The sequence below is a fragment of the Zootoca vivipara genome, chromosome 8 (assembly GCF_965207765.1).
Source record: "Zootoca vivipara chromosome 8, rZooViv2.hap1.1, whole genome shotgun sequence".
Taxonomy (NCBI): domain Eukaryota; kingdom Metazoa; phylum Chordata; class Lepidosauria; order Squamata; family Lacertidae; genus Zootoca; species Zootoca vivipara.
In genome coordinates, this window is record NC_142591.1 from 50,741,730 (window position 1) to 50,768,976 (window position 27,247).

The 27,247-nt window shown below is 41.6% G+C and overlaps 2 protein-coding genes across 4 annotated transcripts in view; both read right to left on the minus strand.

The window, feature by feature from the left end:
• Positions 1–27,247, minus strand: part of LOC132592581 (uncharacterized) — an 83,443-nt gene that overhangs the window by 17,426 nt on the left and 38,770 nt on the right. The window contains exon 1 of one of the 2 annotated variants that reach the window (XR_015951492.1): positions 2,679–2,772. The exons of the other annotated variant lie outside the window; for it this stretch is intronic. The gene's annotated coding sequence lies outside the window, so the exon portion shown is untranslated. Of the gene's footprint in view, positions 1–2,678; positions 2,773–27,247 lie in introns of those variants that run through there. 2 annotated transcript variants of the gene reach the window in all.
• On the minus strand, positions 12,117–26,889 carry LOC118090033 (DGAT1/2-independent enzyme synthesizing storage lipids). 2 transcript variants are annotated; one of them, XM_035125324.3, is made up of 7 exons: positions 26,737–26,889; positions 24,936–25,310; positions 21,729–21,893; positions 18,235–18,425; positions 14,084–14,144; positions 13,463–13,602; positions 12,117–12,313 (listed from the first exon to the last, which is right to left on the minus strand). In XM_035125324.3, exons 2-7 carry the CDS (start codon positions 25,213–25,215, stop codon positions 12,209–12,211), a joined length of 942 nt encoding a protein of 313 aa, XP_034981215.3. In that variant the 5' UTR covers positions 25,216–25,310; positions 26,737–26,889; the 3' UTR covers positions 12,117–12,208. The 2 variants fall into 2 exon arrangements, with proteins under 2 accessions (XP_034981215.3, XP_088531632.1); XM_088675506.1 differs by lacking the exon at positions 24,936–25,310 and having other exon boundaries at positions 26,737–26,817.

The window sequence follows — 27,247 nt, forward strand, 5'->3', positions numbered from 1 at the left end:
AATCTTTATTTCATGATGGAACAACCTTTGGATGGTAATATATTTTCCTCAAAAAGCATTTTTTTTAAAAAAAAAATCCGATTTAAATAAAAAAAATCGATTTAAATCAAAAAATTCTTTTCAGAATTCTTTTAGGAAAGAATTCTGTAGAATTTTGAGCCGATCTAACAGCTTCTGGATCCACCTCCAGAGTTCTACCCCGTATCTGAGGAATCGCCTGACCAACAAAGGCTTTAATTGCTTGGATCACTAATTGACCTCCCCTCGTATAAAAAATAATTGAGCAGTGCACCAAAAGTCCTGCGAGTTAAAAGGATTAAAGCCTAATATGTGCAAGCCAGCTGGATGTAGCCTAGAAAGTGACACCAAGATATTTAAAATAAGGACATTGTTCAATTGTACGATCATTTAAAGACCATCTAAAACTGTGGCGAGCTCTGGTAACAATTAGGATTTTTGTTTTGGTGTAGTTTATCTTTAATGAATTGCCAACAATAATCTGAGAGCCCCTCCAACATGCTATGTAGACCCCCTCTAGTAAGGGCCATAACAGCCATATCATCGGCATATAGCAGAGTATTCAGATGTCTGCCCTCAAGAGCAGGGGCAGAAGTCCTAAACTTCGTCATATGTTGGACGATGTCATTAATATAGAAATTAAATAGAAATGGAGCTAACAGGCAACGCTGTTTTACCCCTTTCCCCAATGGCAGTGGATCAGTATAGTTGCCTATCAGCCCAGTTCTAATTTTAACTATAGTATCTGAATGAATTACTCTAAGTAGCTTAAATAATCGTCTGTCTATATCTATACTAGTTGGCCTGGCCACGCGTTGCTGTGGCTCATCCGTGTGATTCTCCCCACCCTGTGCTGACCCATGATGTATCAGGTCACCTCCTCCCCCACTCCCCGGTTAATCCCTGTGACTGGTCCCACTATGTTCTGACCTATCCCGTCCCCTCCTTCCCCCAACCCCCACCCAGGAGAGTCAGTACCTCCATTCGGCCTAGTATGTAAAGGGGAGCCAAGGTGCTGTTGAGAGGGAAGGTTTTATAGGTGCAGTACCAGTGTAGCTGCCGCAAGAGGGCGCTGGTTTGCAACCTGGTTCTTTTCCCAGCATGCATTTTTGTCTGAGTGGTGTTTTCTGAAACACTGATTTTTTTTTGCTTTTACCTGGCACAGGTGTGACATCTGTCTTTGAAAATGGTATGGGATCACTCTCATATTCACATGTGACATTGTGTCAAAATTTGAACGCAATCGGTCAAACGGTTTGGTGAAAATTGGATACTAATGGACATGGCCAATTTACATTTATAAAAATATAGATTATGAAGTTTTAGCCACAATTTATCTCTGCAAAAAGCTTGTGCTTTTGTGCCTTCACATACCTGTCTATTATGGCCTGTAATACCATGCATATTGTGCTGTGACCCTTCCTAAACCCTGCCTGTTCTAGATTAAATAGGTTTGATTGGTTGGCCCAAACTTCCAGTTTATTTAACAAATAATGGGTATAAAGTTTATAAACAATATCCAAAAGGCTTATAGGGCAGTAGTTTGGCGGATCTTGAATATGTCCCTCCTTATAAATAGGGACCACCAAGCTCAATTTCCAATTTGCCGGGATTTTACAGATATCGTTTATTGCAGTGAAAAGGTGAGCCAAAATTATGGCCCGCCATTGGGCGTTTGATTTGAACACCTCAGGGGGGAGCATATCTTCACCAGGAGTTTTACCCTCTCTAAGTGTTTTAATTAATTGAAGGCATTCAGAATCAGTGACGGGATCCCAGCTAATTAATAGATCATTTTTGAATGGAGGGACCAGACTCAAATTCACAATTTTTGAAGTTCCAGTAGTATAAAGCTGTGAAAAATGCTGGTACCAAAGGTCAGGTGAGATACTGTTGGTTACAAGTTTTCATTTTAAAGAGGCTCCCTGTGCGATTATTTCCCAAAATTTTCATAAAGTAGTAAACTCTCTTGTTTTTTGGGACCTCCGTTATTACCATCCCCAAGAGGAAAATCTCAAGTGTTTGGGGGAAAGTTTTTAAAGTATCTTTTTAAATTCATTATATATAGTTTCCTAATATTCCTTAATTGTTTTACAGGACCACCACATGTGAATTAAAAATCCCTCAAGTTCCCTTGCAACATATACCTTTTTCTTTTTTTAGATATCTTTGCCAATCTGGTGGGTGTAATATTCTTTCTGGGCCATTTTGATCTTATTTTCTTTTATTGCATAACATGCCATAAAACTCAAATTTATTTTCCCCAACTTTTTCTATAATTTATAATCAATGTTGTGACCCACATCTTATGCTCACTTAATCATGCTCGATTTCACAAATTCATCTTTAGTTTCCCACTCCAACCGCCGTTTGTATATTTTTGATAATACTTTTATATTTGTATTTACTGTATTTGGTCTTTGATAAACTGAGACTTTTGTTCTGCAAAGCCATTTTTCCTATTAATTTTCCTATTAATTTGCCACGCAAACTGTTTATCATGTCCTTCTAAGTTTAACAATTTTCGTTTTTTCAACAAAATCCAATCTTTTATACAACATAGGCAGGATGCCTCAAAGTAAATTTGAAGCACTAGATGACCCTTGGAGCCCCTTCCAACTCTACACTTTATGATTCTATGAACAAAAACTTTTACTTACATTCCTGGAAAGTCTAAATTGCCTTTAATTCAGTCACCTCTCTCTGGGAGCAGCAGAAGTCTTGTCCTGTGCACTTTTTCGTTGGCTAATCCCCATCCCTATAGAGACATGCCCCTTTATGTGGTGGTTTAAAGTGACTGTGATGGGTGTGCCATCTGTATGAAGAAATGAAGCATTGTAAAAAAAGAGGGAAGTCTTAGAGTGCCTGCTACTTGGAAATTGTGGCCATTTGTAATTAAGGGAAATTTATAGGGTCATATCTACAATTGCAGTCATATTGCACAATAACATACTGGGTTACAGGGATGTTATCTTCCAGTCTGTTGAATCCCTTCCATGTTATCTAGGTTCATTAATATCTAGGTTCAGACCTGAATTCAGAATTGAATCAGCCTTTGTTGCCATGGTGGATTCCTTTATCATAAATAGAACCAACAACAAGTCCAGGTTCCCACCTGAGCACTGTGCACTATTCGTTGGTTGGTAACTTGAGGCTGTATTACTGTCATGTGTTCTTTGTGGAGCTGCTCTCTCTCCTGAAGAAGCACCAGTCAGCATAGAATAGGGTGACTATTCTATGGAGGCATCTGACCGAGGTGATGTGACACCATGGGGTAATTTGGTCAAGCACCCTTCTTGACCGAAGCATTGTTTCCTCTCCCATAAAGATTTCCTTGCCCCTTTAAAGAAACGAGAAGACAATATCATTGGAAGAAACGTCTACTTCTGCTTCATTGACTATGCAAAAGCCTTTGACTGTGTCGACCACAGCAAACTATGGCAAGTTCTTAAAGAAATGGGAGTGCCTGATCACCTCATCTGTCTCCTGAGAAATCTCTATGTGGGACAAGAAGCTACAGTTAGAACTGGATATGGAACAACTGATTGGTTCAAAATTGGGAAAGGAGTACGACAAGGTTGTATATTGTCTCCCTGCTTATTTAACTTATATGCAGAATTCATCATGCGAAAGGCTGGACAAGATGAATCCCAAGCCGGAATTAAGATTGCCGGAAGAAATATCAACAACCTCAGATATGCAGATGACACAACCTTGATGGCAGAAAGTGAGGAGGAATTAAAGAACCTTTTAATGAGGGTGAAAGAGGAGAGCGCAAAATATGGTCTGAAGCTCAACATCAAAAAAACCAAGATCATGGCCACTGGTCCCATCACCTCCTGGCAAATAGAAGGGGAAGAAATGGAGGCAGTGAGAGATTTTACTTTCTTGGGCTCCTTGATCACTGCAGATGGTGACAGCAATCACGAAATTAAAAGACGCCTGCTTCTTGGGAGAAAAGCAATGACAAACCTAGACAGCATCTTAAAAAGCAGAGACATCACCTTGCCGACAAAGGTCCGTATAGTTAAAGCTATGGTTTTCCCAGTAGTGATGTATGGAAGTGAGAGCTGGACCATAAAGAAGGCTGGTCGCCGACGAATTGATGCTTTTGAATTATGGTGCTGGAGGAGACTCTTGAGAGTCCCATGGACTGCAAGAAGATCAAACCTATCCATTCTTAAGAAATCAGCCCTGAGTGCTCCCTGGAAGGACAAATTGTGAAGCTGAGGCTCCAATACTTTGGCCACCTCATGAGAAGAGAAGAATCCTTGGAAAAGACCCTGATGTTGGGAAAGATTGAGGGCACTAGGAGAAGGGGACGACAGAAGACGAGATGGTTGGACAGTGTTCTCGAAGCTACGAACATGAGTTTGACCAAACTGCGGGAGGCAGTGCAAGACAGGAGTGCCTGGCGTGCTATGGTCCATGGGGTCACGAAGAGTCGGACACGACTAAACGACTAAACAACAACAACTGTTTTAATACAGGTGATTTATAGACATTACTCTTTCACATGTAATATTATTTCATGTTTCAGTTAAACATTCGCCTTCCCGTTATACTCTTTGATTCTGCCTCTACTAGTGGCAAGTTCCCCCAAAAGAGGAATTCTGGGTGTATTGCAGGATAGGGCAGCAAAGCACTTGTACGTCTTCGAAAACCTAGGACCTTCTGCACACACAGCAGGTGCTGAGTTACTGAGCTAGAGTCCCTTCCAGATCATTAATAAACAATCCAGCACCATTCTGTATATATCAATTTAGCTTTAATAACATAATTATTAATGTTCCTATTACAGACATCTTGTCAGAAACACTGCAACTGTTTTATACGGACTAGTTAGCTTTGTAATGCTTATCAAATCGTTCTGAAAGAGCATTTAATATATTTCCGGGCCTTTTTTGGTGTTTGTCCCGAAGATTATCAAGTGCAGTCTTTGCCTGTTGAAAGAAAACCAGAGGGATACATTGTGTTATAGGAATCGATTGCAAAGTAGGTATTCACAGTTACAGTCATACCTCGGTTTAAGTACACTTCAGTTTGAGTACTTTCAGTTTAAGTACTCCGCGGACCCGTCTGGAACAGATTAATCCACTTTCCATTACTTTCAATGGGAAAGTTCACTTCAGTTTATGAACGCTTCAGTTTATGAACAGACTTCCGGAACCAATTGTGTTCATAAACCCTCGTGCAACACATCTCAGTAGGCCTAAACAAAGTCATTTGTGTATCCCAGAAAGAAGTTGCATATTGTGCTTCTATGGCTGGAATAAATGGGTTGCCTCTGGTTCTGATCCCCTTAGCTTTTTCCTCACAAATATTAATAACTGTGCATAACTATTTTGCAATCTATTCCTATAAAACAACGTATTCCTCTGGTTTTCTTTCAACAGGCAAAGACTGCACTTGAAAATCTTTGGGATAAGTATGCTTCAGGTGAAGTACGCTTCAGGTTAAGTACAGACTTCCGGAACCAATTGTGTACTTAAACCGAGGTACCACTGTATTAATATTTGTGAGGAGAAAGCTAAGGGGATCAGAACAATAGGCAACCCATTTATTCCAGCCATAGAAGCACAATATGTAACTTCTTTCTGGGATACGCAAATAATTTTGTATACTGAGATGTGTTGCACGAGAGTCCTTGTCTCTCAACCCTCAACAGTGGCTTCTTCAGCGAGCAACAGATTTCCCAGAAAATAAAAACAATGAAAATACCTACTGCTTTGGTACTGAAGCCCCAGTAGCAGCCGCTGCAAGGTGGGTTGAATTTTGGGACCCCTAACAGTTGCCATCCAAATACAAGGCCTACTGGGACGTGTTCTGTGAGAAGGAGGCAGACAGTTTGCCTCCGCATCAACATTATCACTGTAGAATAGACTTCCTATCGGGGGTTCAGATGCCCAGAAGCCGATGCCTATTCGATGTCTGAGAAGTAGCTCACCGTCCTCCATGAGTTTTTTTAGAAGAACCTGGCACAGGGTTTTACCCGGCCATCCAAGGCGCCGGAGGGCTCTCCCATGCTGTTTGTAAAGGAAAAGGACATGCCTGAACTGCGTCCCTGTGTTGATTTTCACCAGATTATCAGCATCATGGTGCCCAATTGCTACCCCTTATCGTGCTTTGCGCATTTGCTAGAGAGGTTGAGGTCTGCAAAGATTTTCACAAGTCTGGACTTAACGGGGGCATACAATTTGATACGTATGAGGGAGTGGAAGGCAACATTCTGCAGTTTCGATTACTTGGTCATGCCTTTTGCGCTGCAGTCAGGGACAGCGACGTTCCACATTCACCAACCATGTGTTGGGGAATCTGGTGGAAACGCATTTAATTTCTTACCTTCCAATCTATTCTGAGAACCCAGAGCAGCATGTACGTCACATGACGGAGGTGCTACGAAGGCTGCGAGAGCATTGCTTTTACACAAAGTTGGAGAAATGCCAGTTCCACGTCTCAGATGTAGAGTTCTTGGGGTACCATATAACGCCGAGTGGAATGCACATGGATCTGGCCAAAATGCAGGTGGTAGTGTCATGGAAGGAGCCCAAAACCAAGAAGGACTTGCAAAGGTTTTTGGGGTTCGCGAACTACTATCACAATTTCGTGTCTGGCTACTCCAGGCTCACAGTGCCTCTTAAGGACTGCTTGATGGTAAAATAAAACCCTTACTGTGAACAGCAGAGGCTCAGCAGGCATTTGAGCAACTCAAGGCCGTACTCACCTCAGAGGAGTATCTAGCCCATGCCGACCGCCAGCGGCCAGTGGTGGTGGAGACCAACGCCTCCAATAGGGCGATGGGAGTGGTGCTGCTTCAAGAAGATTGGAATGGCTCCAGTGGTGTAGTTAGCTGCATGGACGGGACAAGGTGCATGGGGGGGGGGGTAATCCACCCTGTGTTGCTGCGGGGCAATCCATCACGTGTGGCAGCAGGCCAATCAACAGTGTGCGGCGGCGAGGTGAGACCCCCATTTTGTGCCTTTTTGTCACCCCCTCAGAGATGACACCCGCTGCAGCAGACCGCCCCACCCCCCTTCCTACACCCCTGCTGTGCCCGCGTGCCTTTGTCAGGCGTGGGCCAGCATCCAACTTGAAGACAGCACACAAGACTTAATTAACTGGTGGATTTATTGCAAGCAGCAATTAGTCCCCAACCTCTCTATTGGAGTATCTGTTCATCACAGTCAAGTTGACCCTTCTGAAGAGCCCTTCCAGTTTCTGCAGAATATCCTGAACTTCCAACCTTTACGTTTTGGGGCTTGTTTTCTTTCTAGGACTTTCCCTATTCACCTAGTTTTGGGAATAATGGTCTTAGTTGCCTCCTATTCCTGTGAGGAACTGCTCACTCTCCTCTGTGCTGGGCATGATTGTGCTTCTTGCGAGAGCTGGCTGCTCTCCAGCCCACTCTGTCGAAGCAGATAAGCTGCATTCCTGCCAGCTCTCGAAAGAGGAGGGGTTGACAACCCCCCTTGTTCAACTGTCTGAGAAGTATGCAAGCCTCTTTACTCTCTCTGCGTCTGCCTGCATTCTATTTCAGGCAGTACGTCTTTGCTTTGGGCTGGTGTGCTCACAACACCACCCCCTCTCCTATAATCGTCCTGCTTCTCCTGCTCCCCCCTCCTCCTGAGGCTCCCTGTCTATGTTTTCCCACCAGTCATCCTCACTCTCATCTTCCTCCTCTTGAGAGTTCCCTACTTCAGCCTCACTTTTGCCATCTTCTTCCACTGCTTCCTCCTCCTCCTCCCTCAACCCTTCTTGGATTAGGCTTGCTGAGGTACCTGCAGTGGAATTCTACCTGTAACCTAGGGTCATGGACATTTTTGGAATCCTCCCAAGAATTTTCCTCATTCCCATAACCTTTCGAAGATTTTTATTCATTCCCATAAACTTTCCAAGATACTAAATATTGCAGTCTCCTTCCCCTCTAGCCAGAGTCCAGCAACTGTGCCACTTCATATTCCTCTTCACTTTCCACAATGATTGGTTGTTGGGCCGGTGCTAGGGTTTTTTGCGCCCTAGGCAAAATCACCTTCTGGCGCCCCCTCCCCCCGCGCTTTGAGACTCCTTTGGGTAGTGTTAAAGCGGGATATCAAATCCAAACTCTCCTCCTCCTCCTCTTCTTCCTATACCACCCTTCCTCTGAAGATCACAAAATCACAAAAATGCATACCATAATAACAAAAACATCTCTCTCCCCCTTTCCTTCTCCCCCACCCTCCTTAAAAGGCCATAGATTGTTTTAACTAACCAAAGGCCTTGGAGAAGAGTAATGGTTTTGCCTGGCACCTTACGTGCATCAAAGCCCATGAAATAAATTCCTTCATTTAGGTTTGCTCTGCTAACAACCACAGTTTCTTGGTAGAATCATTCTTAGCAGCAATCATGCTTTCAAAAGAAAAAAAAAGGAAGAACAAAACGAATAAGGCTAAGTTGCATTAGAGAAATATAATGCATAGTGTTCTTTTGTTCGCCATCTCCACTGAGAATTGAAATCACTGTGTAGAATAGAAAGGTACTATGATGATCACTAGGCATTAATGACCTGCTTTCTAATTATGGATTTAAGAAGTAAACAATTTTTAAAAAACACACCAGTTCCTCATGATCTTACTGTGGTTAGCTGGAATCCTTTTTTGCCCCACTGGTGGCAAAATGGTAAATGCCATTTTTAAATCAAGTGAAAACCAATCCAAGCTAATTTATCTGTGCTGTTTTGCTAACTGCAAAGGAAACCCTGCAGTCATGCAAGCAAGTCCAATTCTTTGAAGGCTTTGGCATTCTTAAGTGATTTAATTTTCCCCTTTGAAAGTTGGAAGATGAATTAGTTCTTGATATTTATAATGCTTGCTGCTACCCACTCCCAGCTGCCTAACAATATTTTTTTGGGACGCCCTCCCTGTAAAAGGGTCAAGCAGAATTTATACCTCAAGGAAGTTCTACCTGTGACTAAAGTAGCAGTCAACAAGTCAACAGCTGAACTGGGAATGGAGCTATGAAGATTGTGTGTGTGTGTGTGTGTGTGTGTGGTCCACTTTTTAAAGTGAAAAACATACCGATATCTTCCCAGAATCAAAATGCATGTCTCTCTCTGTGTAGTCAGTGAGACGAGGATAAGTGCGTTCCACTCTCCAGAGAAAAGGTGTGGTATAAATGTAATGTACCAATATAAGAATGTACCAATATAAGAATGGGGTGTGTGATGAGGTGGCACTGAAAAACAAGAGGGAAGAAAGCATATAGGGCCGGATAAATATATTTAGGTGGAGAAATGTTCAAGTTAAGGAAAGGGGGTGGGTGGGATACGAGTTACACTGATGAAAACTGATGCAAAAAATCTGCCCCCAAAGAAGAAAAGATGCAGAAATTAAGAAAAAAGAGAGAAAGAGAGAAAACATTAGAAAAGGGCAAAGGAGGAGAAAGAAAGTGGTGAAGAGAGGAAAGGAGGAGAGGAATCAATGAAGGAGGAAACCGAGAGGCACCTGCTCAGTCCACGCTGCAAGTCTCCAGGTCTTGTGGAAGTTTTTTTTAAAAAAAAAAAAATTAAGGCTGTAGGGATCTGTACAGTGATAAAAAGGATACATGGAAGACCCTGGGATAAAGACTGATTGAGCAGGATATTCCTGGATTAAAGAATTCAGTGAGTAGGGTGTTCTCAGTCCAAACCAGGTTGCTGACACGTATCTGATACACAGATCTACAGGCCTTGCTACAAGTGGTAAACAAGCACATTGCAAGTTAGTGTAAATTGAGTTAGCCATTTGGCTGAAAACATTTGGCTCAAGCAGATCTGGGTGAAAGGGCATCTGTTAATCTTCTTCTTTCTGCTGGTCTTTGAAAAGCTGACAAACCTGTTTTCTGACAAGACACTGTTAATCTATGCAAGAATTCCTGGGCCCCTCTTTCCTGTCTTTAGTAGTAGTCTCTTTGAAGTCCAGGAAGCTTTTTTAGCATCTTGGTGTTAGTTCCAGATCTTCCCAACAGTATCAGATTCAAGGTGGGAGGAAACCTGGGAGGGGTTTTAGAACTTAGGATGAATTCTATTGGATGATTTGAATTTTTGTAACCTTTTGATATTGTAATAAAAAGATCTGGCGAAGGGAAAGAGAGAGGCACTTTCCCTCCCAGAGATTTGCTGGTTGAATCTCTGTCCTTTGTCTTTTGTTTCCATGTGGTATTCCCACATAAGGCAAGGCTATCAAATTATTTCTCTGCTGCTTATCAAACCCCTTAATGCAGGAAAGTACTACTACTTGTCTTGGAAGACAAGGAGCCCCACCAGGTTGACGGCAAGGCCGAGCGCGCCAACGATAAGGATGAGTTCAGTGTCGCGGATGGCCTGGGGGCAGGCCAGGCACTGCGCGGCCTCCACAAGGATGGTGAAGGAGAGCGCGGCCAGGAAGACGGCGTTGCTGAGGGTGCCCACCACCTCTGTGCGGCTGTAGTCCAGCGGCGCCCGCCAAGCATTCAAACGGCTAGCTGGTCCGGCCCCTTCCGGGCGGGCTGGCCAGCCCGCCCCGGACCGGCTCCCTGGCGCCGCCTGGGATGGGCGGGGCTGAACTCGGGGGGGGGGGCGGACAGCAACATATCATCATTTAAAAATTCCTGATTTGAAGGAATAGTACATAAAGCTCAAGAGACATTGAAAGACTACTTCAACAGGAATTTAAACACAGAAACGTAAAGAATCGGAAGGGACTTTCTATCATATGTGGTGGACTTGTCCCCGAGTAAAGGGCTTCTGGGACAAGATTTATAATGAGTTTTAAAAAGTGTTTAAAAACACCTTTGTTAAAAAACCAGAAGCTTTTTTACTTGGAATAACAAGACAAGAGTTACCAAAGAAAGATATTACTTTTTTTCTGTATGCTACAGCAGCAGCTAGGATAGTCTTGGCAAAGAACTGGAAAACTGAAGATCTACCTACAATTGACGACTGGCAGATGAAGCTGATAGAATTTATGGAACAGTCTGAACTGAGACCGGTGAGAGGAGACAGTGGAAGAAGATTGGAAGAAGTTTAAGATTTATTTGGAGAAAAACTACAAGGTCAAAGGAACAAGGGAGGCTGAAGTATAAGAGCCTGAAGAGGCGAGAAGTAAATTAAAGGAGAGAAATGACTGTATGTTAAATAGTTATTATAGATTCCAGATTCTAAGGAGATTCTTTAATTATTTTATGTTTGTATGTAAAAATAGATTTGGAATAGTAATGTAATAAGTGAATTAGAATGAAGACTGGAGGAATGAAGCAGAAAGTGCCATATTAGTTATAAATAGAAACGTGGAAGGGGGGGGATGGAGGAAGTCAACAGAGTAAAGGAATTACAGGGGAGCAAAATCTGGTTAAGGGGTATTATATTGTTAAGGTAGAAGAATATGGTTCCCCAAAAAGTGAGTTTGGGTGTATTTTCTTTTTCTTTTAATTTTTTTTTCAATTGTTCTTTTTTGTATTTTTCTTCTTGTTCTTTGTCTTTTTTCTTTGTAAATGCTCAGAAAATCAATAAAAATATTATAAAATGAATGAATAAAAAAATAAATAAAACTTCCTGATTCAGGGTTGCCTTCAGATGTCTTCAGAATGTTGTGTAGTTGTTTATCTATTTGACATCTGAAGAGAGGGTGTTCCGCAGGGTGGGCGCTGCTACTACGGGGCGGGCGTCAAACCCAGATTCATAGCTGAGTTGGCTGTTTTCATTAGATAAGTCACTTTTTCCACCAATTCTGGCTATATTTTTGTTTTCTCTACTTTTCTTTCTATAAGTTTAAAATGAATTGTATAATAGGGCTCAAATCTTGGAGCACCCTTTTATAAACATAAAAGAAGCTCCACTGTTTTAATACAGGTGATTTATAGACATTACTCTTTCACATGTAATATTATTTCATGTTTCAGTTAAACATTCGCCTTCCCGTTATACTCTTTGATTCTGCCTCTACTAGTGGCAAGTTCCCCCAAAAGAGGAATTCTGGGTGTATTGCAGGATAGGGCAGCAAAGCACGTGTACGTCTTCGAAAACCTAGGACCTTCTGCACACACAGCAGGTGCTGAGTTACTGAGCTAGAGTCCCTTCCAGATCATTAATAAACAATCCAGCACCATTCTGTATATATCAATTTAGCTTTAATAACATAATGATTAATGTTCCTATTACAGACATCTTGTCAGAAACACTGCAACTGTTTTATATGGACTAGGCAGCTTTGTAATGCTTATCAAATCGTTCTGAAAGAGCTCTTAATATATTTCCGGGCCTTTTTTGGTGTTTATCCCGAAGATTTTCAAGTGCAGTCTTTGCCTGTTGAAAGAAAACCAGAGGAATACATTGTGTTATAGGAATAGATTGCAAAATAGTTATGCACAGTTATTAATATTTGTGAGGAAAAAGCTAAGGGGATCAGAACCAGAGGCAACCCATTTATTCCAGCCATAGAAGCACAACATGCAACTTCTTTCTGGGATACACAAATGACTTTGTATAGGCCTACTGAGATGTGTTGCACGAGGGTTTATGAACACAACTGGTTCCGGAAGTCTGTTCATAAACTGAAGCGTTCATAAACTGAAGCAAACTTTCCCATTGAAAGTAATGGAAAGTGGATTAATCCGTTCCAGATGGGTCCGTGGCGTTCGTAAACCGAAAATTCGTAAACCGAGGTGTTCATAAACCGAGGTTCCACTGTAGTTACCTTGCATGGTTGTTACAATGTAAAATAAAAGGATGGAACCTCACGACAACAAAGGCATAATCCCTTGCAGAAAGAAATTATTTATCTGCCCCTTTAAACAGGCAATCAAAAGCAGCAAGAAAACAACCAGAAAGTTGTTGGGGGAGGACCAAGCATACTAAACCATGTTCCAACCCCGTTCCCAATAGCCACCAGGACCCTACATGCTCCTCCACTTAGCCCCCTCCCTTTGGGAGTCAGCTTCCCAAGTCTTCCTCTGTGTGTGGGCGGGGCCGCTCGGCTTCTGTCCTTGTGGCGTGGGCTCTGTTTCACACATGTGGACAGTTTGGAGAAAGCGCAAGAGGGCAGTTGACCAATGGCCCCACAGAAGCTCAGCTCAACAACTTTTCATGCAATTGACCAACATTTTCATCAGTAGGAATTAGAATAAGATATATTATTTGATTATTGATATAAACATCCAGAATGTCTTTTGTATAGTCAACCCTAACATAGTGGGAAGAAGAAGTTCCATTGCATGAGCGGATCTCTCTTTGTGCCGCATAGTTTGTCCCCTTTGATTTGTATCAAGAAGGTAAGGAGAGGGAAAATTGAGTGATGGGAATAATGCACAAAAGTATATATAATGAACCCTATATCTGGTCATATAAAATGAAGAAATCAATATGTACAATACAATTTAGAGCTGAAAGAGAGAGAAAAACGAAGAGGAAAAGAAATATTCTGCTTTTAAACTTCCAAGTTTACAGTTGACTTACTCTTTCAGCCAGCTCCACAGCTGTTATATTTGGATCATATGGGATGGGTTCTCCAATAAATGTCCTCAATTTCACTGGAAACCCTCCGTAAACGGGAAGGAATATACATCGAGTTTTATCATACAGCCATTTTGTCAGCCCTGTGTATGAAATGGAAGAAGATTCTGAAGGAAAGTGACACCATATCAAATTTGAAATTAGTTGACATTCTCAGTGTTTAGCAATTCCAATAAATACACCCCAAAGAGGAAGTATATATGTGGGCTTGGGAAAAGAGATACAGTACAAGATATTCAGTCAGCTCTTCTCAGCTCTTTGCAATCAGATTCATCAGTTTTGTACAATAGACTGCAGAATATGGTTTGTTTCCTGTTCAATTCCCCTTCAATGTTAGGGTTGCTCCCACATTTTTTGATTATAGCTTTCTGTTAAATCTAATAGAAAACCAAGCAAAGGCATGTTCACTCAGTACTGAGGCAGGCAGCACGGTTTTTCCAGACAAGTGTATATGGAATAAATTCTATTAGTGAGTAGTAAATAGATATTCTTTTAAAAATCTCATTCTATATTATTAAAATATATATTGCCTGATATCAACCAAGGTACCGGTATTTAACTTACTTGTCTTTCCAATGGTCCTGTATGCTTCACAACTGTTTTGTGTAAAAATAGGGATGATGGGCTAAAAAAATAAAAGATGAAACAAACATGAAAAGAAAGGTGAGGACTGGATAATTATTTTGTCCCAATCATCCTGCCCTTATTTTTGTTATGGACTATGGAGACTTCTTCACATCTGGGATTCTTCTAATTGGAATTGCCAAAAAAGGACTGTACTGTGAGTACTCTTTGGTTATTGGATTAAACTTTAGGAATCTGGCCACGGGAAAGGTAAAAAATGGAAGTCGATCTCTACCCACTGAATTAATTGGAAGGCAATTGCGTGTACCGAAGCCAGAAAAACTATTTAGAAATAATTAACCTCCTAAGATCGAACTTTAAACTTTTCCCCAGAGGCAGGGTAAGGGGGAAAGGGTTAACTGCATTTAAATCCCTGCAAACCTATGTAAATTAGATTGAAAGAGGCACCCTATTCAGATTGGTGAGAGGCTATTATGACATCACAATAGGGGGAGATTGTTAAATTTCATTTCTCAGCTGGAGGCTCTGAAGCCATTGTGGCGATTGAAATTGACAATCAGCTTTTGTTTTTACAAGTTGGGAAATGCAAGTTTTTAACATTCCCTTTCTTTTAAACCCGCTGTGTGACTTTCAATACGGAGAGATTTCAAAAAAATAACGTAACACCAGACTTTTATGAGACACTTATCAGCTTGATGCAGGAAACTAGAGAGATGGTGAAAGCATTTAAAGAAGAGAATCAAAAATTTTAAGACTGCTTTGAGGACTCAGAAAAAGAAATACAGAATGGAGCAATGATTAAAGAGGAGATGAAGAAAATTGAGGACTTAAGTGTTGTTGATGAAGCAATAATTTATGAAGATGGAGAAGATCAGGAGGAAACAAAAATCGGTCGAAAAGCAGCAATGGATTCTGTTTTCACCCAGAAGGGAGAGCAAGGAATATATCGGAGATGGAGTGTGGATTTTGAAATTGAAATTGCTACTGGTAGAGGCTGGATGAAAAGGGAACTGGAGCTGTTTGGGGGGCAGCAGGGGAGAAAAGTTGGTTTGGGGGTTGGAAAATATTCTAGATTGGGAGTGGGTTGAAATTAAAATTTGCTATCTTTAAAGGATAAATTTGGATTGAAAATGAACAGGATGGAGAGAGAAATAACAGTGTTTAAAGATGTTAAATTTTAGTGGGAACTGATTTGAAGGGGGAATGCTAGAAAATGGGAATAATTAAATTTGATTTTTAAAATATGGAAATTTTGGGATTCTGGATATCAGAGGAGGTGGATATAGGGTGTAGGCAGTGGCGGAGCATGAAGCTCTCTGGGGGCAGAGAGCAGGCACGCTGCCCCCACGGACATGGCGCACGTTCTGGGGGCGGGGTGGGCAGACACGATGGCGCCCCTGGGATCGCGCCGCCCGGGAGCTGCGCCCCCCACATCTTTCTACGCTACTGGCTGTAGGGTCAAAGATGATAGTTTAGAATAAAAAAAGATAATTGTTAATGCTATATTTTAAGTTATGATTGATGAAAATTGCTAAAGATTGATTTAAAATGAAGTTCAGTAGGGTGGGACCGAGGAAGTCCAGATAGTAATGTTTAGGAAAATATGATTTATTGGCTTTAGAATTTTTCTGTTTTTCTGTTTTCTTTTTTGGAATCTTGTTTGTTTGCTGTGGTTTTTTTTTTGGGGGGGTGGTAGTTGTATTGTCTTTGGTGTGTTGTTTTACTGTGTTTTATTATAAAATGAATAAAAAATTTGGGGAAAAATACAATAATAAATGATAATGTAATTGGCTTTAAAATTGTTGTCCTCCAGATTTTCAGGAATTGAAGGGGGTGGGGAAAAAAAAGGATTTCCTGGTTTGCCCTGAGGGAGAAAGAAAGCCAGGTTCAGCAAACCAGCCGCTGCCTTTTGGAGTTTGGGGGGAGCTGTAGGGAACAAGCACCCCCCAAAAGGAAACAAAGAAAGTCTGTCATTGGAAATAAAAGGAGGGGGATAAGACCTTTGAAAACTTTCTTTATTCTGAAACATTTCCCACCCCCTCCCTTTTTGCTGTTGGGCATGTTGGAAATTTTATTGCTATTAATTTAGTAAGTTAGATTTCCCCTCCCCCTCCCCCCTTCTCTTTCTCAATTAATGGCTTCTTGTGCAATTTAATTGAGATTGTTTTTCCCTCTTGCTTCTCCCTTCTGACAGGCTTTCTGTTCCCCTGCCAAGCATGTCACCTATGAATTATAAAAACTAGATCTGCTTTTTATTATTATTACTATTATTTTGTTCTCCTTGATGCTTGGAATAGAAACCCCTTTTTTCTGCCCTTCCCCTCCTAGTTGTGGTTCTGGCATTTAATTTATGTTATTGGTAACTCAGAGGACTGTACAGCTGTAAATGAAACTGGCTGCAGAAACACTTATGAGCTGCTTATAGACATAACAAAAATAACAAGGTACTGCTTGTAATACAAATATTATTGTCAGCCCTTTTTTTCTTGGCACAATTAAAATAAGAATGGCCTCACAAGAGAAAAATCCGATACAGACACCTAGCCAAGCAAGGAAGGTCCCCCTTCTGGAGGGTGAGCCAAATATGGACCTTGTGGAGGCAATGGTGGAAATGCGGGAAGACCTCCAAAGCCACACTAAACTGGTAGGGAAATTATCTACAGAAATAAAGCACTTGAGAGCTGTCAGGGGGACTCCTTACAAGGACCCTCCCCCAGTCATCCTGACCACCACTTCGCCCAGTGACAGCACTAGCAGCGGGTCAGGAGGAGGGAATGATGAATGGAGCGGGGTGGAGGGAGGGCTCTCAGACATGTCAGAGCCAAGGCACCGACCCAGCTGGCCAGAGAGGGAAGGGCAGCGCCACGAGGTGCCAGAGCCTCTGCAACGCTCCAGCCAGAGGACAGGAGAAGGAACGCAGCCCTTTCTGGCACCTGAATTGAGGTGTGCGCCCACACACTGGGCTTTGGGGTGCCCAGACTTTTATGCTGGCCGAAGAGCCGGAAGCAGCCATTGCCGGGTTCTGAATCGGACTAGGCAGTCATCTTTTCTGATATCTCTGCACTGTAAATTATATGCACAATAAATCTCTGAAAGACAGAGCGGACTGGAGCGTCTTTACTCGAGAGTAGCCGCAACAATGCCCTGACACAAGCAAACAGGCAATTTGGAGAAAACTTTACAAACTCTCCAAGCGGCTGTTCAAAAGAATAAAGAGGAAAAGAAACAAATGAGGGAACAGCAAAAGAAGCAAACAGGCAATTTGGAGAAATCTGTACAAATAAGGAGGGAACAGCAAAAGATGCAGGAGGCTATAGCATCTCAGGAACTATTGGCAGACAATTTGGCTTTAATTGAATTAAGGCAAAAAGAGATGCTTTTAAGATTTAGATTCATTGCTCAGCAATCTGGTGAACCAATAAGGATAAAATAACTGAGGCACTTGCAAATAAGCTGGAGACTCAAAAGCAGGAGGTACATCAAGCTATTGATCATGCTTTCAGGATTAAATCCCCGTATTCTAAGAAGAAAACATTTCAAGGAGATGGTTGGGTTCTTTTTTATTCCAGAAATATCAAAGACTCAGTGCTCCAGACATATTACGAGAAAGGTTTTGAAATAGATGATGAGAGGATTATAATCCTAAAAGATTGGAAAACGTTTATTGAATATATGCGAAATAATTGTCTAAAGCTGAAAACTCATTAAGATAAATTCAGTCTAAATACGTTTTAATGGATGCAATAATGGAATACTGAATGGTATCATTTTTGTAAAATATGCAGGGATTTATGATATGTAAAATGAACCATGGAAGGAGAAGAAGGGAATTCATTGATATCTTAAGGATGTAAAATGAGTATTTTAAAAAGTATAACAATTTTTTAAAATAAAAATATAAAAAGAAGGAAAAAAGGAAAATGCAGGTTTTCTTTTTAAATGTCACCAATTTCAGAAGGGTGATTTTAAAGCAGGGGTGGGAAATACTTGGAACTCCAGATATCATTTAACCCCCACACAGGATATTTGCCATCCTCAGCTATTTCGGATGCTGGATCAAGGATGTCAACGCATTATGTCTTATCTAGGATATTTTTGAAGGCAATGCAAATTGCACAAAGATCACTCACCACTTTCGCCTCCAAAGCTGCCCGAGCAAAACCTGTGCGTTTACCCCACATTATGCAGTAATCATGACTATACAGTCCTTCTCTAGCTCCACCAGGTGAAATGCCCAGTAAATGGCCTTTCTTCATAATTTGCACAATTTCAGCTTGCTTGTAAAATTTCAACCCGATCACATAAAAAAACATCTGCAGTCCTGAAAAAATAAGTCCCAAATAGAAGAATGCATTTTATGTGAAACTTATTTAGGAAATAGCGTAGATACAATACAAGTGTCTTTAGTGCAAAGGTATTGCATAGTTCTCTGCCAATCCATTTCAACTAGGATTTCATGGAGGGGAACTTTATGCTAATTCCTCTTTTGCTCAGATGTTCTGACAGTAGGCTTTCTCTCTCTTTTTTTGAAAGCACATTTAGTGGGGTTGAGTAATGAGGTGGCCACCTTTTTAGACGTGTTCCTCAAGTCAAGTATTTAGTACCATGTTTCCCCTATTTTAAGATGTCATAAAATAAGCCGTAGCAGGATTTTTAAGCATTTGTGAAATATAAGCCATACCCCAAAAATAAGCCATACCTCCGTGCCGTGCGGAGCGAGACCGCTGAGCGCCCCAGCCAGCCACGGGACCCAGCACATCGGCCGCGGCAGGAGGAGGAGGCAGCCTGCAGGGTCGGCGCCTAGCAGCACAGCATGGAGTTCCGGATCGAGGAGACGGCTTGCAGAGTCGGCGGCCAGCAGTGCCGCGCCGGCTTGAGGAGGTGGCCTGCCAGGTTGGCGCCCAACAGTGCCACGCAGAACACCGGATCAAGGAGGTGGCCTGCAGGGTCGGCGCCCAGCGCCAAATCGAGGAGGCGGCCTGCAGAGTCAGCGCCCAGCAGTGCCGTGCCGGATCAAGGAGGTGGCCTGCCTGGTCAGTGCCCAGCAGAGCCCCGTGGAGCGCTCCAAGCCTCTGGGAGCGTTGCTGTTGCTGGTTCCCGGAGGCTCAGGGTGCTCCGCATGGCGCTGCTGGGCACCGACACTGCAGACCGCGTCCTCAATCCGGTGCTCCGCGCAGTGCTGCTGGGCGCCGAACCGGCAGACCACCTCCTTGATCCGGCGCTCTGCGTGGCGCTGCTAGACACCGACCCGGCAGGCCACCTCCTCGATCTGGCACTCCGTGCGGCGCTGCTGAGCACTGACCCAGGACGCCGCCTGCAGTATCCAGCAGTAGCAACACGGGAGGAGGAGGAGGAGGCTTGCCGCGAGCCACTAGCCCCAACCCAGCGCAACCCAGCAGCAGCAACGCTGGCTGTGGTAAGGAGGTACTTATGGTAATAATAATGATAATGATGATAATGATAATAATAATAATTGTGAGGGACAGAGGATATCGCGAAGTCCCTCCCCTCCTGAGTTCAAGCCCATCCCCGAGCACAGGGGAAAGCAGAGAGAGTTCCGATTCCAGTGGGGAAGCAGGAAGTCGTGTCCGAGGCTCAGGCAAGGTAGCGGAGCCAGGGTCCCAGGTGGGACAGGAAGGGGCAAATAAGGGGGGGAGACCCATCCCCCCAACTCCGGAATTACGCAGAAAGAGGAGAGGAAAGAGGATGGGTCTGCCAAAGCTTTTGTGTTGGAGAAAGACGCGCCAAAAGCCATTCGGAGGTTCTGAACCCGACTGATCACATCGCTCAGTGTAAATAGCAATGACTTCAGCACTGTAAATACGCAGCACCAATAAAAGAATAAAATGCAGAGCTTGGTAGAGTCGTTACTCTGAAGTAGTCCGCTCCAGCCACTGTGACAATAATAATAATAATAATAATAATAATAATAATAATAATAATAAACCCCAAGTAAAATTAATATAAGATGGTATCTTAACATAGGGAAAACAAGGTACAACAGAATGGCATTCAAGTTTGCATTATGATAAAAATACAGCTCACAATCAGTGGTGGAGGAACCCTCTCAGGCACCCGGGGTGGCGTAGTCCGTTTGGGCTGCACATGTGCAGCGACTGGGATGCCGCATATGCACACTCCGTACGGGCTGCCGCACATATGTATTCCGTATTGACTGTGCGCGCCCTCGGCCGCTCTACAGCTGGGGGGGGCAGGGGTCATCTTGTCACCTCTCCCAGAGTGGCACCTGGGTCGGACTGCACCCTCCACACACACCCTTCCTACGCCCCTGCTCACAGTGCCTTGCTGCACCACCCAAACCTTCAATCCCATTTGGCTGCAGAGCTTTTGGATACAGTAGACACATACACACAGAGAGAGAGGGGGGGGGAGAGGGAGGGAGAGGGAGAGGGAGAGGGAGAGAGATACACACATGGCACAGAGGAGGCTATGCTGATGGAAAACTGCCTCCACCCACAGAGATTGGTCCACAGATATATGGGTGGGGATTATATGCTGCATTAATTGACCTAGTGGAAAAACTCGAAACGGCACTCTGTGCTACTGGGTCTCTATGGGCTCTGTCCTTCCTCCCTTCCTTCCTTCCTGCCTTCCTGCCTTCTTTAAATAACCATTCTATGATGTCATAGTTTCCTAGTGTGGCTGCTTTGTGAATGCAGAGGAAGATGATGTGGGGGGAGTGGCAGTGGAAGGCCATGAACACTACAGCAAGGGTGCCACATGTGTTCGATTGCAGTGTCACATGGGGGCATAAAAGCTGTGTGTGGGAGTGTTTGATTGGCCATGTGTTTGGGTGGGGCCATGTTTTCTGGGATCTGTGTGCAGTTTTGGTGATAGGTTGGACTTGCCACGGACATGTCTTTGGGGCTTCACTTGGGCTTCTGCCCTTTTCCTTAGCTGTAGCTCCCACCCCGTCCCAGCTGCCACCCAGTGGTGTTTGAATACAGAGGATTTTGCACAGGTGGTTTGCTAGTGAAGATGCTCCTAAGCAGAATCCCATACTTTGCATTGTTCTTTCCAGTAAGAAATATTCCATCTTTACTAATGACTGAACTTTACAAAACACTTTGTACTTGAGGAAATATTCAACTTAGACCTTCAACGCCTTGTCCTATTCTGGCATTAAAGTGAGCAGCAATTGTTACATGAGAGCTAGTAGTTATAGCATAGGAATCAGATGACACTTTATCCGGATTCCCTCAGCTTTTAGATCTCTGAGGAAGAATGTAGACAGAAAAGCATGGCATTTCTTCATGGAGACCATTTCTGCTGATGTGAATTGGAAATAATTATTCATCCTGCATTCATTCTGTTTTACTTGTAAATACTTGGTGAGAAAGTATTTTTAATCTATTTTTGGAAGGTGCCCAGAGTGGCCAGGGAAACCCAGCCAGATGGGTGGGGTATAAATAATAAATTATTCTTATTCTTACACCTTCATCACTAACTATACAATTTCACCTGTTGCTATTTTGTTTATTAGTTTTTCACCTGATAAATAGTTTTATATTTTATAGCATTGTTTCATAGCTTATAGCATTGTTTTATGTCATATTTTACATGTTTTATGTAAAAAAGCATGATTTAAATTTAAATAATTTACCTGGCATCCAACTCCCCATACGATGAATTAATGAAAAGCACAGTCTCCCCGTCTCTAAGAAATATCTAACAGCAAATAAGACATAGCCGAGAGGAGCAACTCCATGATGATAGATAACAATCCCTGGTCCTTTAGGGAGATTTTCCATGCCAGCAACTTCATAACCTGAAAATAATACAAAATGCAACAAAGAAATATCACAACCATTATTGGAGGAAATCAGTGTGGTTCAGAAAAAAAATGAAATTTAAGATCAGGTTAAAAGCTCTGTTATATGCTCTAGCATTCTGGATGCTAGGTTGTCATTCACACGGATCAAGACTTTCTCTGTTGTGGTCCCTTAATGAATGAAGGGATTTCTCCTTTCCGGAATGTTCCTTCCTTGCTTCCTTTTGAGCACAGGGGAAAACATTTTTGCCCAGTCTTTGAGTGAGCTAAAACTGTGTTTTGCTGTTTTTGTCTACTTTAAGCTTTTCTATGGGGTTGAACCCTTGAGATGGTTTAATATGTTGTTATACTAAGTTTTTCTGGTACTGGTACTTTTTTTTTATTTAAAGAGTAGTATCACCACCCTTCTGTGCAGAGTGTTGCTTTGTATGAGAGCTATCCAGGGCTTGGAGTATATTTCTTCCCCATCCCTAAGAGCTTCAACTTCAGGCATCTTCAGGCATCTTCAGACCATTCTCTGAAGGCCCGGCTCTAGGGGGAGTCCCGGTGACGTGGGGTGCCAGGGCGCCGGGCTGGCAGGCGGGGTGCTGTGTGGCGCGGCACCTGCCCACAAGGGTGGGGGCGTCGGAGCGATCTCCGCGCGTTGGGCGCCAGGGCACCCGACCTGCTTGAGACTGCCCTGATTCTCTGTATCACTGTATACCAAGTGAGAAAGCTGTTTCTTAGAAAGACATGCCCTTGACCATTTCCTAAGTAGCTACAGGGTCTCATCCTTATGGCCCAAACCTGGTTTTAGTAGTGTATTTCTGATTTAATTTTCAACACTTACAGTAACATGAGACCTGTGGGAAGCATTGAGAACTTATAAAGAGTCTTATGATTCGGGCAAGGCTTCTGTATTAGACCATCCTGTATTAGACCATTCTCCAGGTTTCTTTTGGAGAAGAAGCGTACTTAAAATGTGGTTTAAATGTATGGTGTTTATGCAGCCACCAGTTGACCCTTTCTTCTGTAATCTGTCTTATTGATTGATTGATTGATTGTTTTTGGTTTTATTAATTTTATTCGTTAATTTACATCCATACATAGTCTTTGGTACATGTACAGCCTTAAATACTTAAACCATTAGATATTAATTTACACTTGTATATGTACATGCTCTTTTCTTATAATTTTAAACTAAACAAAAATATATCAGAATATTAAATCCAATGAACTAAATTCCAATAAACTAAATCATATAAAAACAGACTTCCTGTCATTTCCTGATGTGAGTTACATTTACGACATTGAACATACTTATACTTCTTACCTTACTCTTACTATAATTTCTAGTATTTTCTTATAATATATCATACCGTATTTCCTTGGTTAATAGTATATAATTTACACAAGGGTCATTCAAACGCTTTCATAGATATTATGTCACTGTTACATTTTCTTGAACATAACCCATTTTTGTGTGACTGATTGTTTTGTATTTCCCCTTAATCTATCTGTCAGTTGAGCCAGTTCTGCATAGTCTAATAACTTATTCTGCCATTCCCTTACATTTGTTACTTTCCCCCCTTTCCAGTTCGATGCAATTAGTAACTGGGCAGTGGCTGTTGCGTATAAGAAGATTTCTCTTATACTTTTCGGGATATCACTGCCTAAGATTCCAAGTAGAAATGCCTTTGGCTTCTTTGCAAATGATGGTTTAAAGATCTTTTTCATCTCATCATAGATGTGATTCAAAAACTCTTTAATTTTTCAGCAGGTCCACCACATATGGTACATAACTCCTTTTGTTTCTCCACACCGCCAACATTTGTCTGAGATGTTTTTGTACATCTTGGAGAGTTTTGATGGTGTAAGGTACCACCTGAACTGCATCTTCATCATATTTTCTTTAATTGTGAAAAATGCTGTAAAGTTCACGATAGTTTTCCAGAGGTTTTCCCATTCACTCATCATAATGCTGCGTCCAATGTCTTGCACCCATTTAATCATTACCACCTTCACCTCCTCCTCCTTGACTTCCCAGTCAAGGAGGAGTCGGTACCTTCTGGAAATAATTGTGGTGTTGTTATTTAGCAGTTCTTTTTCTAATTTTGAGGGCTCATTGTTAAATCCATTTTATTTATCTTGTTTAAATGTCTCAAAGAGTTGGTGGTATTCTAGTCATCCTGATAATTGGTCTTTTATTTCTTCATATCGCTTTAGTTTTATTTGATTGTCTTCTTGTATTAATAACGAATTATAGGTCAACCAATTTCCTTTCATATTTTTATTTTCTTTTTATCTTTTACTACCTTGGTATCTAAGCGAGAGATCCATTAGGGGTTTTTTTTGGGGGGGGGTGGTTCCAACAGGGCTTTATGTTTTACCCATACTTTGAACAACAAATTTCTTATTATGTGGTTAGTAAAACTTTTATGTATTTTTGACTTATCATAATTTAGATGGGCATGCCAACCAAAACATAGATCATGCCCCTCGAGATTCAGTACATCTGCATTTTTAAGTTGAAACTAGTCTTTTATCCAAGAGAGGCATGGGGCTTCATAATATAATTTTAGATCAGGACGGCCAAATCCCCTCCTTTTCTTGATATCAATAATTAGGGTATATTTAATCCTTGGCCTGCACCCCTGCCAAATAAATTGAGAGATTTCCTTCTGCCATTTTGTTAAATGTATGGTGTTTATGCAGCCACCAGTTGACCGTTTCTTCTGTCTTATTAATTTATTGAATTTACTTACCACCCTATACCTGGAGGTCTCAGGGCGGTTCACAGAAATGCCTTAGTTTCATAAAATGTTTTGTTGTTCTTATTTCATAAATAAATAACCATGCCTTTGTTTTGATCCTTATACAGCCAACCCAAACTTGTAGCTGTTGTGACTCTGAGGTGGGTTCAGAGGTCCAGTCCTGATTCACTGTGGCAACTACCGGTATTGTTCCAGTGCTTCAAGCCTGAAATTCTGATCCTCAGTCCTTTGAAATTATAGTGACTCATAAGAAAGAATTATTACTATGAAAGAAACATTTACTCACCATGCCATATCCTTCCATATGTATCTATAATAAGAGAGAAAAATCTCCTTGGCTTTTCCCAAAGTTTGCTATCAAAATCAGTTTCTTGGTCCTTATTCATCTTCTTGTAAACATATAGCCAAAATGAGCAAGCACAGCCAGCCAAATATATATCTATCATTATTGAACAAAGCAAAACCAGCAGCTTACGAAACCACCAAGGGTGAACCACTGAGCTCAGGTATTCTTCTAAGTAAGGAAAACTAATCAGGTTTTGCAGCATTTGAGTAAACCAGCTCATTGTTTCCTGATCTGAAGCACCAAGTTTATGCCAATGAAATAAATATATGAAGTGAAGTTTTCTTCAGTTGTGATGCTATTTTCCCCACTGTTTACCTGGAAAACAGAAAATGCAGTACATCGGTTTGATCTGCCATCCCAGAAGCATTCATGATTACATAAAAATCTCATGCTATTTAATATTTTCCTAGTTTTCCCCATTGTAACTTGCCAAGTTCCCATATTGTTTTTCCAACGTCCATCATGGAGATTTACCAAATGACAAATACGGTATTTGACTCCATCATTTATCTGTTGTAAAGCAAGCTGTTTTCATTCCACTGCTGAAGTTTTTGTTTGTTTTGTTTTGTTTTTTGCAGTTTTAAAAACAGGAACAGAGAGCATGTTTTATCCATTACAGGAATGATGCCTCAAGGTTGAAGGTCTGGCATGGCAAACCTCCTCTGTCTTTTCCATCAATCATAATTTTATATTTTACTCTGGGCTTCTTTTCCTGCCATATGAACATTCATACTTTTTTCTGCCACTCTTTTAAACATCAAATATTATTTATAATTTGGACATTTTGAAATAGAAATAGCATTTTTGGAAGGACATTCATTTTGATGGCCAAAAAAGTGATAGCTTCATTCTCTCCCATATTTCCAAATCTTTCTTTCTTTCCAAGTTGTCTTGATAGATATTATGTTTTTTATTGTTCACCAAATCCCCAGATATATTTTTTTCTTCCTATTTTCCACCCACATTCTGATTCGATGTCTTTTTTAGTTTGATGATTTTTTTTTAGCAGCATCTTGATTTTCCCTTTATTTTGTTTGCAGCCAGCCAATATTACAATTCTTCGTATCTCTTCTATCACCTCCAGTATGCTCATTCTTGGTTGTTCTAAAGTTAATACTATGTCATCTGCAAAGGCTTTTAATTTGTAATTTTGCTGGCCCACTGCTATTCCATTGATTTTATTATTATATTTTGAGTCACTACTGCTAATAATAATATAAATAACAGCGGGGACATTGAGCAACCTTGCCTCATCCCTTTATACATCATACATTTTTCTGATATGTTGTTTACAATTATATTGGCCGTCTGCTCATTATAGATTGATTTTATACTTTTTATAAAGGTCTCATCCAACCGCACTGCTGGAGTATTAAGGAAAGTGAGAAAGGGTCGCTTCTCCAAGAGCCCGGCAAGGCGCTCTGCAGCTGCAGATATATCATGTGAGGTATTGAGATATTGTGGTATTTAGCTGGTAAGTATATTGTGATGTTCTAAACCTGATATTGCCCAGCCCTAAAGCACACTGAAAGACAGCCAGCCAGCATCTCCCTCTCTCTCTCTCTCTCTCTCTCTCTCTCTCTCTCTCTCTCTCTCTCTCTCTCTCTCTCTCTCTCTCTCTCTTTTCAAACTGGATGAGTCTGTTTGTTGAGATTCCTGCATTGAAGGGATGACTAGATAACCTTTGGGATCCCTTCCAACTCTACACTCTATGATTCAGGGAACAAAAACTTTTACTTACGTTCCTGGTAAGCCTAAATTTCTTTTAATTCAGTCACCTCTCTCTGGGAGCAGCAGAAGTCTTGTCTGGTCCATATTTTTGTAGGCTAATTTCCACACCTATGGAGACATGTCCCTTTATGTATGTGCCCTCTGTATGAGGAAACGAAGCATTGTGAAAAAGAGGCAAGGCTTATGGTGCCTGCTACCTGCCATTTGTAATTAAATCTAAATTTACGGGGTCAAGATGTGTATGCAAGATATCATGCAATATGGAAACCTTAATAACATGTTATGTTTGCAATATTGAATCCTAGTGCTGCATCAGGAAAAGCTTTCCCATTGAATCTGTCTCTATGGGCTATTTTAAAATGAGGCTGCATTTTTTAAATTTTAAATCTTAAATTGTATCTTAACCTGTATTTTATTTAATTGTGTTTTTTTCCTTTTATGTCTTATTGTAATTTTACTGTGTCAGCCGCCCTGAGCCCGGTTTTGAATTGGGAGGGAGGGGTATAAATAAAAATTTATTA